Here is a 17,497-nt window from a genome sequence, read left to right as displayed (position 1 = left end):
TAAGCTTACTCTATCAAACCAACAAGTAAAAAACTTTTGAGTCCAACAGTGTGTGACAGCTACTGGATACCCATTTTTCTCTCCCTTTCTCTGGCTTTTAAAAAGCTTTCCTGTAACTCTTTGCCAACTAGGTCTAAATACCCTAAAGACACCAGATCTGGCAAAACTACCTCTTGAATATTCCTTGCTTAGGAAAGCCCTATGAAATTCATGCAACGCGCAGCATGAAGGGGTGCATGTACATACATATATACACACACAACTCTGCCTCCAAAAAGGAACTTGCTGTTAAGGCCAACTACACTCTGAAAAATAATGAATTGTCACATTGTAACATATGCTGATGTTGAGATCACTGGCAGACAAAACATCCACATGCATCCCCTATTGGAACTCTGTAGAATTCCAAGATACTCAACAATCAGCCAGCCTGGTGTAGTGGTTTGAGTGTTGGACTAAGAGAGTGCAAGTCCAGGGTTTAAATCCCTGCTTGGACACAAAAACCCATTGGGTGACCTTAGGCAAATCATGCTATTTCAGCCTCGGAGAAAGGCAAAGACAACCTTCCTCTGAACCAATCTTGCCAAGAAAACCCTATGATAGGTTTGCCTTAGGATCACCTAAGTCACAAATGACCTGAAGGCACACAACAACAACAACCTTGCCAATGCCTAAAACAGCCAAACACTGTTTAATTGATACCAGAACTACCATTTTGTCTCTAACTTGGAGTTAAGGTCGTGTCTCTGACCTGGAAAGATTCTCGGTTTTTACGTTGTCGTCGCCTTTCCCTGAGTAGACCCTTCTGTTTCTCTTCCTCTTCTTCCTTTTCCAAAGCCCTTATGTGTTCTTCAAAACAAATCAATGCATCCTCTTTATCCATGTCTAGAAAACACAGCAAATAATGTTTTGAGAAAATTAATTCTAACGTCAGGTGTTTTAAGGCAGGTCCACACTTGTAAGCTTATGAAGGTTTTACAGACAAAGGCTCAGTGCAGAATAAAATAAAGTCATGAGGTGCCACACTTCCAAAGTGAACTGCAGCAAAATTCTGGTACATGCAGCCTCCTTTCCTTTACTTTGTGCCTGTGAGACGAACCTTTCAATCTAAGCACCTTCCCAATGCCTGAATTCAAGGAATTCTGGATTGTTGAAACTCTAGTTCAAAAACAAGTCAAGATCTGAAATCATTTTGATTCTAGATTGTTCTCATAGTTCCATAATCTCCAACTTTGGGAAACTACAATGATAGTTTAATAACTAAATTGGAACATTGTAATCCCTTCCTTGTGGGTCTAAAAGATGACAAGATGGAAGTAGGACCATGTAAGCTAGTTTCCCACAGTTCACTTTCACTGTGGAAAATCTCATGCCTTCTGAAATGAGTCACATACTCAGAACCACCACTTTAACGACTGGGAGTGATTAAAATCAATTAAATACCCAAAATTGCTACAAATGTTGCTTCACAAGCTGTTCAATTATACACATGGAATCAAAGCTGTATTAGATGCCAGGGTAACTGAAAAGCAAGATATATATACAGGGGGCACTCCTGATCTGGGCGCGCTAGATCTACAATTTTGAGTGGATCATCACATTCTGTATTTGAAATGGCAGCAATGTGAACCAAATGCACTGAAGTATCTGCACCCATATCACTGCCATGTAATAATATGGGACAAGAGAATCCACTGTGTCATCTGCAAGGGGTCCCAGAAGCAAACCCCCACAGATACGAAGGGTCCATTATATAATAAACACTATTTGGAATATTAAGTTTAAGGACTGGTTTTCTTTAACTCAGATGTGTCAGAAACAGGATTTGGACTTCAAAAGTAGTTAGAAATGTGGAAGTATCTGGTAGTCTATAACAACATGAAAGAAATGAGACAAAACTAAAATAATAAAAAATACAGTATTTATTCAATCATCTCAACATGCTTCAAGCTTGAGGTTAATTCCTCACAGGATCTTAAAAAAAATGCAACTGTATATGCAAAATATTAACAGTCCAATCTTTTGGTACTTTTGGTACCTAGACACCACAAAAGGCCAAATTTCAACACAGAAGTAACTCATTTATTTCATCCTTACTCTGAAGTTCCTCATCCTCTGCAAAGGTAGGATTGTCCATCAGATACTGCTGAGCTTCTGACCAAGTAGTACAATAAGTAACATTAGCCATATTGTCAAGGATGTTTTTTAGTGCCTCCCAGTTTCTCTTCCTTAACTGCTTGGCTTGTTCCTAAAATGAAAGTCACAAAAAATGTAAAGGTATATTAATTTTTAAAATCTAATATTGCCAACTGATCAAGGATTCAAGCTGAAATACCACCAGCCTATACGTTTGCACTGCATGTATTTCATCACTGAACAATGGTAATCTCTCATAGGAAAATGAATTGTCCTAGAACAAGCTGATCCAAAAGGCATAGCACTTCACATGTTCTATCCTTATTTAAAAAGGAAATGTAATTCAAAATTTAAGAAGTACAGTACTAAACTTGAAATATTGTTTATTTTGAAATAGGTAAAAAACCTAATGTAAGAATATCACTTTCTATGAGTGAAAAAAAAAAAACCAAATTGTTTTTTCCCAGTTACTATGTAAAAAAATGATCAATTGCAACTTCCACAACATTTTGGTGTTAAAAATAGATTAAGGTAAGTTTACCTACAGAAAGACAGAAAAGCAAATAAGTAGATGAGACCTCCCAAGGTGGGGAAGGGGGAAACAATTTACCTTTTCTTTCTTTGATAAAAAGAATAGGACATCTTCATAAATTTCAAGACGATCACGTTCTGATATTGCATTCCAAACTTCCATTTCTCCAAACATTTGTTCAGCTTTTCTATTTACAAAATATGGAAAAAATGAAATAGAGAGGCATGATTTGTATATTCACTTTGTTTCCCCTTCTATCTTTTTGGCTAGGCGAATATCCTAGTTTTTGTTAAAGAACAGTGACAATAAAAACATACTTTTGCCTGATCATCCAATTCTATATAAATTGTGTTCAGTATTGCAAAGTTGTTCTTAATACTATCAATATAAAAAGCAATTCATGTGATCTCAATTAACATATGCCTCCCATATCAACTAAGCTACATCTTGAGCATACAGTTCAGTTTTTTGATTTGTTTTAACAAAGGGGATTCATTACACAAAATCAAAACCAGAGGTTGGAAACATCCCTTTGATCTGCTGGATACTGAATTACAATTCCTATCATCCTTTAGCATTAAATATGTCACGGTAGACAGGAGTTCAATACTATGGGGCTTAACTTCTCCAATCTTGACCTAAATTGTATTAATATTTAAATATGTTTACTACATATATATTAAAAATCTTTTTACCATCTTTTGTCTTACAATACCAACCTGTCATACAGAATACAGCAAAATGAGATTCCAACAGAAAAACAGTAAAAAGAATACCTCACCCACAACAGGACTGGAAATTCAAGATAACCCTTTAATGGGGTTAATAAACCTGTGATTGCTTAAACCGCGTTTATTAAATCAGGAGACATATTCAAATGATATGAAAAACATGGCACTAGAACCAAACACATGGCTTTGGATATTATTTACTAAGGGAGAACAGAAAGAGATAATTATTCATGCTTGCGGTTTATGCTCACATGTAAGGCAACTTAAACCTTTTCTCAAATTCCTATTTTCCATCATGAGATGCTGGAGTACATTTACATTTAAATGTTATGAATAAACACAGAGAACATGAGTTGTGTAAGTTCTCAGTTCCCTTATATAAGGCCCAATGTTTGAAACCATTATAAGGATTGATGCAATCAAGTGAAAGTCACATTCCACGCTGCCTGAGCTAAAGTTTTAATCGTACATCTAAAATACTGTCGGATTAGTATTCTACATTAACTTTATCTTACTTATATCTAGTTGTGGATGTCATCTTTTCATGATTTTCCAGGAAACGCTGGAAAGATTCTTTTGCTTCTTTATATTTTAATCTCGCTTCTTCTTTTTCTTCTTTCTCTGTCTGGACTTTGTAAGCATTAAAAGCTTGCTTTTTCTCACTCAGCTTTGCCAAAGCACTGCAAAATTGAAGGGGAAAGGAAGGCTAATAGCTCAATTGCAGTTGCAAAATCAACTAAAAGTAATCCTTTTGCAGATATTAACCCGGTGCAAACAATTTCAAAATGCGTATCATATCTTTTGGACCTTAAAAAGTATACCTGGAAACCCCCCTCCAAAACACACACACACACACACACACACACACACACACACACACACACAGTATCACACATACAAATTAACATTGTAAAAACTTTTAAATTATGACTCAACTGCATCTGTCTGGGCATTAATTTATGTAAATCATCACTGAAACCGTGCTGCTATTGTTTTTTAAAAAAACAGGAATAAGTTATACCTGTATCTTGGATCATTGATTATCATCTTCATAGCTTGTTCCCAGGAGGCATTTGATGGCACACGCTATGAAGAGAGAAATAAATAAATAAATAAATATAAGTTTACTTATACATCTAAAAATAAAGAATATTTAAACAATGATTGTCACCTGTTCCTGTGATTTCTTATAATAGGTTTGACAAGAATAACCACTGACAAATTTGATAAACAGGATCCTTTCCATCACCTCGCTTATTTTCTAGTCTCATACCATTTACACACAAAATAGATGAATGTGAAGTTGAAGGCCAGCCACAGATGCTGGCGAAACATCAGGAATAAACTCTTCTAGAACATGGCGACATAACCCAAAACCCCCACAAAAAATATAAAAAAATAGATGAAATTCAACAATTGTTAATTTTTCATATTTCTTATCTAGTTTGAAAGGGAGGAAGCTCAAAAATGCAGGGCTTCATTTTTTTCCAGCAGTGATGTTTCACAAGCAGTACTTGGAATGAAAGATCCCTTAATGAGGCAGAACAAAAAATGTTTAAGAGGTATTTCTCAGTAGGTTAAGAAAAATGAGGATTCAATCAGGAATACTGAAAGATTTTATAAACCGCACCTATTATTCTCCCATCTTCTCCAAAATTCTAGAATTTTGACTCGCCACTATGATCACTTTGAATGTAATAATCCATTTGCCCTCTTCCTAAGCTCCCCTGCTCAAAGACCTTATTCTATGATTCTATACTTTAAGACAATACTAGATAAGATAGCTTATACTAACTATATTTTGGACAAACTTTTTCCCTTGATTACTCCAGTGTACTGTAATTGCTACTCTTACAAAAATTCAACAACTCTGCCAAATCCAATATTGCATTCATAATTCTTGAAATTATAAAGAGTAGCTGATTCAATTTAAAAACCTTTTCTTTCAACAGTTCTTTGAATGCTTGCTTAGCTTCTTCTTTTGTATTCCAAGTATACGTTTTTTTAACTGGCTGGGCATCCTCTTCTTCTTTTTTGGGAGTAATGCTATGAAAAAAAAAGAAGAAAACATGGCATTTTAGCAAAAAACAAAACAAAAACAAACAAAATAAAACAAAACCTAATTCAAAGGAAGAGTCAGGAAGACTAGTAGTTATCAACAAGGCTGCTGATACTATTCCTAGAAAAAGTAAATGAGCAGCTATACCCCAGGAAATCCAAGGCAAATTTGGGTTTCAGTTTACAGCACAACTCACAGCTGTACACTGTTCATTCAGGACTGGTCAGAACTGTCCCACCCACCCCTACTCACAAACTACAAGCCCATGCTGTCCTGTTTCTTGAGCAACGAGGCACTCTGAAGTTCCTTTCAATGTCTTTCTCTTTTTAAAAAGAGTTCCAGCCACTGCATTCCTTTTTTTTAAAGGTACATCCAATGTCACACAAACAGATTTGCACAATGGATTCCCTTTCCTCACCACCATCTCTCCAAAGTTGATTTTGATAGTAAGTGGGATGTGAGATGGGGACTCATTCTGCTGACATGTAGATCGGATGGCATTTCAAAGTTGTGGATTATTATCATCATGTTTATATTCTACTTTTGCCCCAAACCACAAATGCGGAGAAAGAGAAATACTTTCCATACGTAAAACTATGGTAGTCTTTAACTATTCCTTCAGAATGAAAAATAAGTAAACTACACATTTATCTGGTGAGAAATAAAAGAATAATTTCTCATCTCACATTAGTCTTTATGACAGCAGATTAGTACATCTGAAAAGCTTTTTATGGCAATATGCTAGTTTTTAAAATTAAAAGTGAATTGTTTTCATCAATTGCGTGGAACTAAGATGACAAACATATCCATATACTGCCACTGACCTGCTCTCCATTCTTTAAAAGCCAATCTATCGACCAACTGTGCTGAAACTAATGTGTTTTCTCAGCTCTTTGATGAAAATGAGATGTGTACAATAAGGCTAGAAACACTTAAGAAGTCCATTTCATTTATACTGTCAATTTGGGAAAGTAGTCCTGCCACCCCAAGGATTTCTTAGACTTGGGTTTTCTCAAGCAAAAGCTTATTAATGCTAAATGGTAAATAAATATGAACTCTAAAAGAGAAATCTGTTCCTGATACAGCATTTCATTTAAAAAACAATACAAATCCAAGTGTCTAGGCTAGGCCAACACCCATCTTTCATTGAAACCTGCAACATGAGATAGATCTAATTTTAATTGTTTTATCACACATGTGGTATGCAACTGCATACTTACACACACACACACACACACACACACACACACACACAATGACAAGGAAAGCATTATTTATAAATCTCTTCCACCTTTCTATCTCTTTTTCCTTCCTCAAATCTGGTTTTCTTATATCAAACTATTTTGAAACAAAGTATCATATTAAAACATTAAAAAACTACCCAACCTATTACTTACTCTACAGATTCCTGTTTAGGAGTTTCTTCTACAGAGTTTGTGACAACATCTGCTGACTGTTCTTGTGCAACAGGAGCAGCTGGCTGTGTCTGCTCATCTGCTGAAGTAGTTACTCTGTTTTCATTTTCTAAAGCAGTAGCAACAGCAGAAGGCTCAGCTTCAGGAGCTGAAGCAGCAGGAGGAATAGCAGGAGTTGATGGTGCAGCCACAGGAACATCTGGAATAGTGGCAGCAGCATTTGTAACTCCTGAGGCAACACCTACAGAAGATGATGCTGTAATGGATTCTTCTGCTTTTGCACTATGTGAACAAAAGAAATCATTTTTGGATTAATAATCTTGTCTTGTTACAAGCACCTGATTTTTCCAGGGTAGAACACTCTCTAGGATATTGAAAGTCAACAGTCTACATTACATGGGCCAAAAGGTTGAAGGTCTCTTAAGGGAATATATCAAACTTTTGAGAAAGATAACCTATCCTTCCCATATTCCCATTGAGCAGGGAGGAACAGAGGAAGTAGAAAGTGAAGGAGCAGCCCTGTCATCTATCCTCACCCTGTTGCCCATGAAAGGCCATTGTTATTGTTGGTGTGTGCCTTCAAGTCTTTCTCTAACTTATGGTGACCCATTATGGGGTTTTCTTGGCAGGTTTCTTCAGAGGGGATTTGCCATTGCCATCCTCTGGGTCTGAGAGATTGTGACTTGCCAAGGTCACCCAGTAGGTTTCCACGGCTAAGTGGGAATTCAAACCCTGGTTTCCCAGCATTACAATCCAGTGTGCAAACCACTACACCACACTGGCTCATAACAGGTCATCCCCAAGGGCTACTGCAGCCCTTTCTTGGAGTCCTGAATACAAAAAAGCTGTCACCCACTCTTTAAAGAGATATGTAACTTTCATAGACCTTTAAGTCTGTATTTGTTTGTTTGTTTGCTATCCATATAATTTAAGCTAATGTTTGAGCTTTGGGCCTAGTACTGTGAAAGCAGAGACTGTAGTCTAGTAAGCAGACCAAGTACAACATGGTCAAATGTTCTCTGTATTTGTCTTCCTCAGGACACTCTCAAATTTGGAGAATAGATTTCTGGAATATTCAAACACCACATCTGAAAGGTGCTCTTAACTGAATCATATTTTTTAAACAAAATAATCTTCCTCCTTCTAACCCTTAAGAATATGTCTTTAAGTTGGCTGCAACATATGCATGGTATCGTAACAGCCCAATTTTTGTACACCAAGGGGCTGTACACACAGCCCCAAAGGGCGACCTCTAGCCACCCCTTTTATAACGAGATTGGGGCTATGGCAACTGCACACCTTGGCCCCGATCTTTCCAGGGCGCGAAAAGGAGCAGCAAAAAAGTGGCTCCTTTTTGCACCCTGGAAAGGGTGTGATAGCTGCTGCTTTATGGCCCTCCTTCAGTGCACCATAATGCGGTGTCACGCCACCCTGGGGGCAGAGCCAGAGCATGCGTCATGTAGACGCTATGCCCTGACTCTGCCCCAAGGCAGCCCAAACTGCCAGTATGAATAGGGCTCAGGTTGCCTGATCTGCAAATTAAAAGTCTTATGGTCATAGCCAATTGACCTCCCTATTTAGAGCAGCTTACACATTTCTGTGATGTTTGGTTTCTTTAAAAACAAGCCCCACTGAGTTCAGCTGCAATTTGCCTCAAGTATTTCTGCACCGGATAACTGTCAATTTTGTTTTTCTAAATTAAACAATCAAATAAATGCCCCTTTTATTTTTAGGTAAAACAGCAAGCTATTAATAGCATGAAGTAGAGATCATGACTCTCTCTCCCCTTTTTAAATGATCAAAGAACAAGACTTCAAACTGCTGTTAAAACTACTACATAAAGTAGTTTCATTAATGTGTAGAAATATTATTGACAAAGATGTTAAATCTTTGCCAATTATCTAGGAAGGGTTCCCAGAATTATAATTTCATTCCACATTCATCCCACACTATATTATATAGAGTAGCAAAACATATAGCCCCCAACACCCTATTTTTTTTAAAATAAATAATGATGTAGCCTCCATGGTGTGGAAGACAATTTTACCATAAACTACCCTTGCTATAAATACAGAAATGAAGATTTTATTGAAAGTTCTAGGAAAAAATCATGACAGATACATGGGGCCCTTCTTATCCGCCAACTTGCCATCCACAGATTTCAGCATCCGTGGATGGCAAGTCGGGGGGGGGGGGCAGAGGCGGAAGAGGAGGAGGAAGAGGTGCAGCATGAGGAAGGAAGATGAGGAAGAGGAAGGCGAGAGGAGGAAGAGGAAGGGGCGGCACACACAAGGTGCAAGGAGGAGGAGGAAAAGAAAGGTGAGGTGGCACAAGGAAGAGGAGGAAGGGGCGCATGGTGCGAGGAGAATAAAGAGGAGAAAGAGGAAGGTAAAACACGACGCAGTGAGAAGAGAAGGAAGAGGAAGGCAAGATGGGAGGAGGAAGAGGAGAAGGGAGGGGTGGCACGGCATGAGGAGGACAAAGAGAAGGAGGGCAGGAGGGGTGCGCCTTCCCCACTGCAATAAGGGCCAGCCATTCAGCAGCAGCCCTGATACCTCATAGCTGGGACTGGGAGTCGGTGGAGGAGGAAGGAAGGGGCTCAGCAAGAGGGGCCTGCTTGAGGGTGAGGGGGCTCTGGCTGCGGGGGGCTCTGGGACCAGCCATCCAGCTCCAGGCGGCAGGAAAGGGCGCCCAGCTCCCCATAGCGAGATACTGGCAGTGGCGGGAGGTTTAACTCCCTCCCTCCTCCTCTTCTTCCTTCTTGGGCTTTGGTCAGTTTCGGAATGGGCAGCTGAGGGTGGAGGAGTGACTGCAGCAGGAGCAGTAAGCACCATTGTGTTCAACGGTGGCATGGCTGCATCACCACAGAAATCAATGGGACCTGAGCATCTGCAGATTTTGGCATTCACGGGGGGATCTGGAATGGATTCCCCGTGGATATCGAGGGCCCACTGTACTTAAATTCAATATGATCTTTGTTGGTGTGTGCCTTCAAGTCATTTCTAACCTATGGCAAGCCTCAGTTGAGTTTATTGTGGAGGGGATTTTTTTTAGCAAAATTGGTTGAGAGGGGAGTTTGCCCTTGCCCTCCACTAAGAGTGAGGAAGTGACTTGAATCAAAGGTCACCCAGTGCATCTGCATGGCTGAGCAGAGATTGCAACCCTCTTCTTCCAGTGTCCTAGCCCAGCACTCAAGCTACTATACCATGCTGACTCCCTTGGATCAATATACATATATTTAATCCCATCATTTTTCACCTCCCATAAAACATATCCCACAAGTTTCAGTCCCTCAGAACATATTTTCAAACTTACCTGCTTTCCTCTGCTTTAATCATTGCTATAGAAAAGAAACAAATATAGTATGAATTTCAACTGGAAAAAACAACACTTTAAAAATAAATGCATAGAGATCACTGGATTCTAGGAAACACTGTTTCTGAGCCATAGATCACTGCCAAAGATACTACTCTCTCCAATACTGCTGCCTAATACTTCTCCTTAATGCCATCCTTCAACATAAACAATACTTAGGGCATCTACCACTACCAAGACAAACAAGTTTTTAAAAGTCATTTCATAGTAGCTACTGGAATTTTGTTTTTCCCCTTTATTCATACACAATGCATTAACCACTGCATTCCCCTTTTAACTGTTTCAGGAGATTACCGCACTACACTCTTATAGTGTTGCTATTCCACTTTTACTGCTTTGGCTGCCTCCTGTTGCATTCTGGGATTTGCAGTTTAGGGAGGGGCATTTAGAATTCTCAGCCAGAGAGCTCTTAGGCCTCACTGAACTACAAACCTGAGAATGCAGCAGGAAGCAGTATAGAAGCACTATAACAGTGTAGTGTGGTAATCTACTTAAGTTAAAACACCTGCAATAGTTCCAGACTATTTTGAACTATTGGACAATTTTATTATCCAGTCTGAATTTTGGGATTTCCATGCTGACTTGATTCACATTCATAGGCACTATCATGGACTGCAGATTATAAGGACAGGGAATCTCTAGTCTACATGACAAATCTGACTCACTCAGTTGGCCCATTCAGTGTGCAGTGCCTTGAGACAAGGTTCTTCCCCCAAGCCCTGTCCACTCAGAAGGAAGAACAAAAGAGCAAGTGATCCACAGCTTCAAGACCATGGCCTGGTTACTTCAGCCCCCTCTTTCTTCTCCCACACCAGCAGTGTGAACAATGAGTGAAGCCATTCTCACAAAAGTACTGATTAGATGGATCAATCAAGAAGCAAGTTTCATTTCTACTTCACTTTTCTGGCAGAGTGAACATAAGAGAGGAGCAGAGGAGCAAAGAAGGAAAAGCACTACCTCCTCCCCACACCAAAAGTGCCAGCTGGAGAAGTTCCAGTTGGTACTTTAACTAGAGACACAACAGCATCAGGTGACATGGCCCCACTTTCATACGTCATCTTGCTGAAAAAGGAATATGGTTGTTGGTGGTTTACTTGGCTCCCTTCCCTAAAAAGTCCACACTCCTAGGCAGTGGCTATAAACCAGGACAGAAAACAATTTCTGTGAATATTACCTTCAAGGTCTTCAAGTTCTTTTGGTTTTGCCCAACGTGATTCTTTTGTTTGAGAGTTGTAGTAATAAGGTTTTCCAGAATCAGATTTATATTCCTTCCACGGACATTTTGACAACAATTGCTAAAAAAAAAGTTTTCACAAAGATACTATGAAAACATTTCAAAATATAGAGCATGTTAATACAATTAAATGCCTAAAAGTGAATGGGTGCCTAAAAGTGGGTATCATCAGGAACAATAAATGTTATGCATCTAACAAAGCTGTCAAGGGCCTGTTACAGACAGCCAAAATAAAGCTGCTTTGAGTCACAGTGGAGGTTTGGTGTTTCAATGATGCATGCGTCCTAAGAGTCCAGAAGTCGCACCAAAGCCATGCTCCAGCCCTAAGGACTGGAGCGTGGCTTTGGTGGGGCTTCTGGACTCTTAGGACACATGCATCATTGAAACACCATACCTCTACTGTGACTTGAAGCAGCTTTATTTTGGCTGTCTGTAACAGGCCAATGTGCTCTTCCTGACTGTAATTATCTCAAAGATTCAAAATGTCATTAATGGACGTACCTGGAAAGGAAAACTGGCCCTACTAAGCAAAGATTTTTCACTCCCAAATACTGTACATGGCCAATTAAACAATTACTTTTCTTAACTTATTTTACCTCTGCAGGTGTTTTGAGATCATCTGGCTTCTCCCACGTAGACTGCTTCGTCTCAGTATTATAGTAATATGTTCTTCCATCTGGTGACTTATGTTCTGTCCACACAGATTTCTATGAAAAAGAAGACATCTAATAAAAAACTTCTGCAACGTGTCTAAGTAGTGGAAGACAAACTGCTACAAAAAAAATATTAATATATACCTGTTTGGAAGATTCTTCATTAGTAGAACTGTTAACTGGTGTGGCTTGCTGCACTGAACAAACTACTGGAGGTGTGGGCTAAATAAAGAGGGTATCAGGAGTATGCTTTTATTTATAACACACAAAATTTCAAGCAGAAGAACACACAGTTGGCCACAAATAAAACATACCTCTACTTAATGCCTCCTAACAAGCTCTGGGTTAATCTACAAGCCCTCCTGCACGGGGTTAATTTATACTGTGAAAATAATGCAATTGGACACCACATTAACTACCATGGCTCCAGCCTACAGAATCCTGGATTTTGAGTTTTGTGAGTAGCAAAATTCTTTGGCAGAGAAGGCTAAAGACCTTGTAAAACTACAAATCCCAGGATTTCATTGGAAGGAGCTATGACACTTAAAGTGATGTCAAGCTGCATTATTTCTGCAGTGCAGATGCACCCTTTGGTCCAGGCATAAGGATTTACCACGACTTATTAATATATCCAAGCACTACTCTTAACCTTAACTATGGGCCTGAACAGACAGGCCAAAATAAAGCTGCTTTGGGTCACTTTGGTATGCTGTTTAAATGATGCATACATCCTAAGAGTCCAAAAGCTGCGTCAAAGCCACACTCAAGTCCTAAGGATTGGAGTGCAGCTTTGGCGCAGCTTCTAGCCTCTTAAAATGTGTGTGTCATTTAAACAGCATACCTCCAAAGTGACCCGAAGCAGCTTTATTTTGGCCTGTCTGTTCAGACCCTATGATTCACAAACATAACTTCATAAATTAAAGTTTTGATTTAGACTGACTTAGTTTATTTAAACATGAAGTCAATTATAAAGCCCACAGGCTTGCCTACTACGTACAAAGCTTATTTTGTCCTTTCCAAGGCACCACTGAGTGACAAAACTCAGTGAAAACCAGGAAAAGCCATTCAAAGCAAAGCATAGCAAAGGGGAAAAAAGAAGAAGCTTTCTTTGAGTCTTTTGAGTCTGCCACCAAAATCTGAAATAGACAATATGCTTCAAAACCATATAACTAGATTTTACTACTCAAATATTATTCTTACGTGTGACTGCTTGGTGGCTTTGAAATGCAAGAGATTATGGAAATGCACAATTTAGTTCAACTTTATACAAATTGGGGGGAGTGGGCTAGCCAACATTTAAATGCTGAAAATAATTATTTTGCCAATCCAAGAAAAGATCTTTGTTTACCTGAGTTCCAGGGGGAGCTAAACCTGTGAAACAAGGTGAGAAGCCAAATTTTATGAAACAAAACTAAAATAATCCCATCCATTCCATGATTCAAAATGCATTTCAAACAGATGTAAAAATATACACTCTGGCAAGAACATAAGAGAGCAACATACTGTACCACTAGGGCTGGATGTTTCAAGCATTAAGACACTTGACTGTCTCTCTCTAAGCAGCATAAACTTTAGACAAGGCACTTAGGCCTGATCAGCTGACTGAACATCTGAATTAAAAGCTCAAACGATTTGAAAATTTAACAATAACACTGAATATGAACTGCAGTAGTCGGTTTCACAGATGAGTCAAGAAATTCAACTACATTCAAGATATAGATGCAACAAGAAGATGCAAAAAATGTTGCAGTAAAATGTGGTCGTGAACCATGACAGGCTTTTCCATGCCATTCCTGCTGAAAATCAGATTGTCTATTTCCTCCCAGCAATCAATCAACAACTCTTATCCACTGTACCCACCCAATTGTGATTATGCTATCTCACTCATCTTAGGGGGCTCCAGCAATAAATAAATAAATAATCACAAAAATGCATTTTAAATGTAATCTCCCACTCTAATATGTCTAGAGTCTTGTTTTTTGTTGTTGTTTTTGATCCAAAATTGCTGTTTGTGCAAAAAATGTGCTTTTCCAGGAACAGTGATTTTTTATTTTATTTTATTTTATTTATATGCACAAAACATGTCTGTATGGGGGTTGTAAATTTTATGTGCAGAAACACATGTGCATTTCTAGAGAATAAATCTCCAAAACATTACAGGAGGTGTGCAGACTGGGTGAAAATTTGGAAAATTATTGCCTCTGTTATTCTTCCTGACTGGATTTCCGAAATGTCAGGAACCCTATCTTTTCCAGCCTGGAGATGAATAATGACAAATATTCTTTCCATCCTTACTCATTTTCCTAATTCAGATTTCAACTAAATTTTCCTACAAAGAACCTGCATTCTAGTGAACACAAGGAACACATGCAACTGCTTGAATTGACTGTCAGGCACCAAATAGAGTGAAGGGATATTTTCAATTTCTGCTTAAGTAGCTGAATGAACTTTCAATATTCCAGTTCATACTTCTTGTTGCACGAATAACTTCAAGTTGTTTCCAGTTTATGGTGACAAGGCGACCTTATCACGGTTTGTTTGGGGTTTTTCAGTGAGACTGATCACATGGAATTTGCCACTGCCTTCCTATGAAGCTAGAGAGTGCGACTTGTCCTAGATTACCCAGTGGGCTTCGATGTGATTACTACTGTACATACTAAACCTCATGTATATGACAACTTCATGTATATGACAAGGACAGGTTTCGGGGCCAAAATTATGGCTTTGATATGACCCGTGGAGAAGTCGAGGGTAAAAGTTAGGGCCATGTAACAAAGGATATAAAGGATGAAACAAAGGAAAACAATGCCAAAGAACTTAACAAAATTCCATCAGGCATAACTGTTTGTCTCCATCCTAAAAACTGGATGGATGAGAGAACAGAGTGGGGTCAGTGCTTCCAGGACAGATTATACTTTTGCCTTTCACCAGGGGATGGTTCCTTTTTTAAAATAAGAGTTAAGCTACAGTACTAGCACTGACCTGTGGATAGGTCAACTCCGGTTTTTGGAGTCATTTCGTTGACTAAAATTTCTAGACTTATACGTGAGTATACACAGTATATTCTTTTTGTCCTGGTGTCTCACTGGAAATTTATCCAATAAATAACTGATAATATATGCATACCGATTTGAGAATCCATATTGTTCACTCCTGGCTGCAGAAAAACAGAAATATTGGACATGAATTCTATTGGCATTTCTTCTCTGACAGTGCATACAGATTAATGCTACTCACCAACCCATTTATTTAAAAACCACCCATCACTCAAAGTAGGCCTGCCAATCATCAAGACCTGTTTTGTGCCTACCTCTCCAAGAGTGTATTAAGATGTCCAGATAAAAGAGTGGGAAGAAAGCCAAACTCCTCCTCTTCCACACACTCCCAGTGGGCCATAGCTCTAAAACTGGCTGAAAATCTGACCCAAGTCAGATCACATCATTTTTGTTATTATTATTTATTATAAACTTTATTTATAAAGTGTTGTAGGTTTACACAGCGCTGTACATAAAATAAAATGGGCCTGCCAGTAGCTTACATTTTTTAAAAAATGAATATAATACAAAATTGATACACAATATCATTCAACAAAAATGTACAAACAACAGATTAAAATAAACATTAAGAATCAAATAATGTCTGGGAATGCTTTCCTGAACAGAATTGTCTTTAACTCAGTTTTAAAGCTGGGTAAAGAGATGAACTGAGCTCGAGAGGAAAGAAGGTTCCAAGAGTGAGGAGTGGCCAGAGAAAAGGGGTGGATTTTCAAGGGGCTAAAGGTCCAAGCGTTAGGGTTGGAAGGGATATAATTCTCAAATCAACCACTCCTGAAAGCCCCATATGTGGCTCACACTTCTCTAAGAACTGCAATAAGCAGAACTGAGAGGGATAATTCCCCCCGCTCCAACCTACTCCCTCTGATACATGCTCAAAATCAACTCTAGAGGGCTAAGAAACCATCCAGAGACAACCAGTCTAGAATGCTGCAGAGGGAAGATTTTATTCCACTGGCATACTATTTCAGCCACAGTATGCAGCTTTTCTCAGCTACCTTCATAAATTACCTGCTTCCCTCAGGCATTTTTTGGGAAAGCACAAGAAAGCACCATTGTTAGGGAGTAAATGCACTTTAAAAAATTTTCTGCTCATTCTCCTGGATGGGGAAGAAAGGGCTATGATGAAACTAAAGTAAGTTAATACTAAACAAAAACACACTCTGTAGAGCATTGCTTGTCTTTCTAAATCAACTGTTTTAAGACTATACATTTCAAGCTTTTATATGTATTTTTATTAAGCAGGGACATTTTGTAAATGAGAGAGAGAGAGAGAGAGAGAGACTGCAATTCAGCAGGCAGAAAAAGATGAAGCGCTGCTCTTCTGTGTTACTGTCAAACTGTACAAAGGAATTGCAAAAACTAAAGTAAGGTATATGAGATAAAAAGCTTTTCATGCATTGCTTTCATTTGTATTTTCTGGCAACAAAATAAGACAACAAAATTTTAAAGATGTACAGCCACACTAAAAAATGCTTGAAAATTACAAGCATCATTTAGGGCTATCCCAGAAGGTGGTCTGTGGACTGGTGCTGGTCCATGAGTCATCACCTACTGTTCCATGGCAGGGGGAAAAAAGCTGCTATCAAGGGGCACTAATATACAGTCGCCCCTCGGATTCGTGGACTTCAGATTCTCAGGTTTGATTATTCGCAAATGGACAGGAGGGGCAGGGACAGGAGGGCAGGGGGATGAGGAGAGCAGGCGCGAGCCTGCACCTTCCTGTCCCTCTAGCCAGCTTTGGGAAGGGACAGTAGGACAGGAGGATGAGGAGAGGCAGGGGTTAAAGGCGGGGAGGGCAGGGGAAGAGAACTGGTTAAAGGCAAGGAGGGCAGGGGAAGAGCTGGGCGAGCTCCCTCTGGTTCTTGTGCCTCGGACAGCTGTCCTAGGCTTCAGAGGGGAGGGGCTTACCTAATAATAATAATAATAATAATAATAATAATACAACAGCGGGCCCTCGCCTTACACGGGGATCCGTTCCGGATCCCTTCGCGTAAGGCAAATTCCGCCTATGCTCAAGCCCCATTGTAAACAATGGGGCTCATGCATGGCGGTGCGGCAGCGCGCGGGGCGCAAGCGCCCATGCAATTGAATGGGACGCGCCGCCCCTTCCGCCCCGCGGCTTGAGCACATATGCTCAAGCCACGTAAAGCGCACCTGCGTATGGCGCGGGCGCGCTGTAATAATAATAAAATTTATTTATATCCCACCTCTCTACAAAAAGCAATTGGGGCGGCTTTTGGGGGCGCAGTGGTTAAATGCCTGTACTGCAGCCACTCACTCAAAATCATAAGGTTGCAAGTTCAAGA

General features: G+C 39.4%; 1 protein-coding gene across 1 annotated transcript in view; it reads right to left on the bottom strand.

Annotated features, from left to right (window-relative positions):
• Positions 1 to 17,497, bottom strand: part of PRPF40A (pre-mRNA processing factor 40A) — a 36,422-nt gene that overhangs the window by 9,276 nt on the left and 9,649 nt on the right. Inside the window, exons 4-16 of the mRNA XM_089520007.1 lie at positions 15,262 to 15,292; positions 13,484 to 13,506; positions 12,280 to 12,357; positions 12,079 to 12,189; positions 11,423 to 11,543; positions 10,189 to 10,213; positions 6,856 to 7,155; positions 5,337 to 5,445; positions 4,421 to 4,485; positions 3,915 to 4,079; positions 2,747 to 2,855; positions 2,098 to 2,248; positions 752 to 885 (exon numbers count right to left, since the gene is read on the bottom strand). Coding sequence (XP_089376133.1) covers positions 752 to 885; positions 2,098 to 2,248; positions 2,747 to 2,855; positions 3,915 to 4,079; positions 4,421 to 4,485; positions 5,337 to 5,445; positions 6,856 to 7,155; positions 10,189 to 10,213; positions 11,423 to 11,543; positions 12,079 to 12,189; positions 12,280 to 12,357; positions 13,484 to 13,506; positions 15,262 to 15,292 — 1,422 coding nt within the window. The remainder of the gene's footprint in view (positions 1 to 751; positions 886 to 2,097; positions 2,249 to 2,746; positions 2,856 to 3,914; positions 4,080 to 4,420; positions 4,486 to 5,336; positions 5,446 to 6,855; positions 7,156 to 10,188; positions 10,214 to 11,422; positions 11,544 to 12,078; positions 12,190 to 12,279; positions 12,358 to 13,483; positions 13,507 to 15,261; positions 15,293 to 17,497) is intronic.

The sequence above is a fragment of the Sceloporus occidentalis genome, unplaced genomic scaffold (genome assembly GCF_023333645.1).
Source record: "Sceloporus occidentalis isolate IW3139 unplaced genomic scaffold, rSceOcc1.0.p SCAF_4, whole genome shotgun sequence".
Lineage (NCBI taxonomy): Eukaryota > Metazoa > Chordata > Lepidosauria > Squamata > Phrynosomatidae > Sceloporus > Sceloporus occidentalis.
This window is presented reverse-complemented; position numbering and strand designations above follow the sequence as displayed.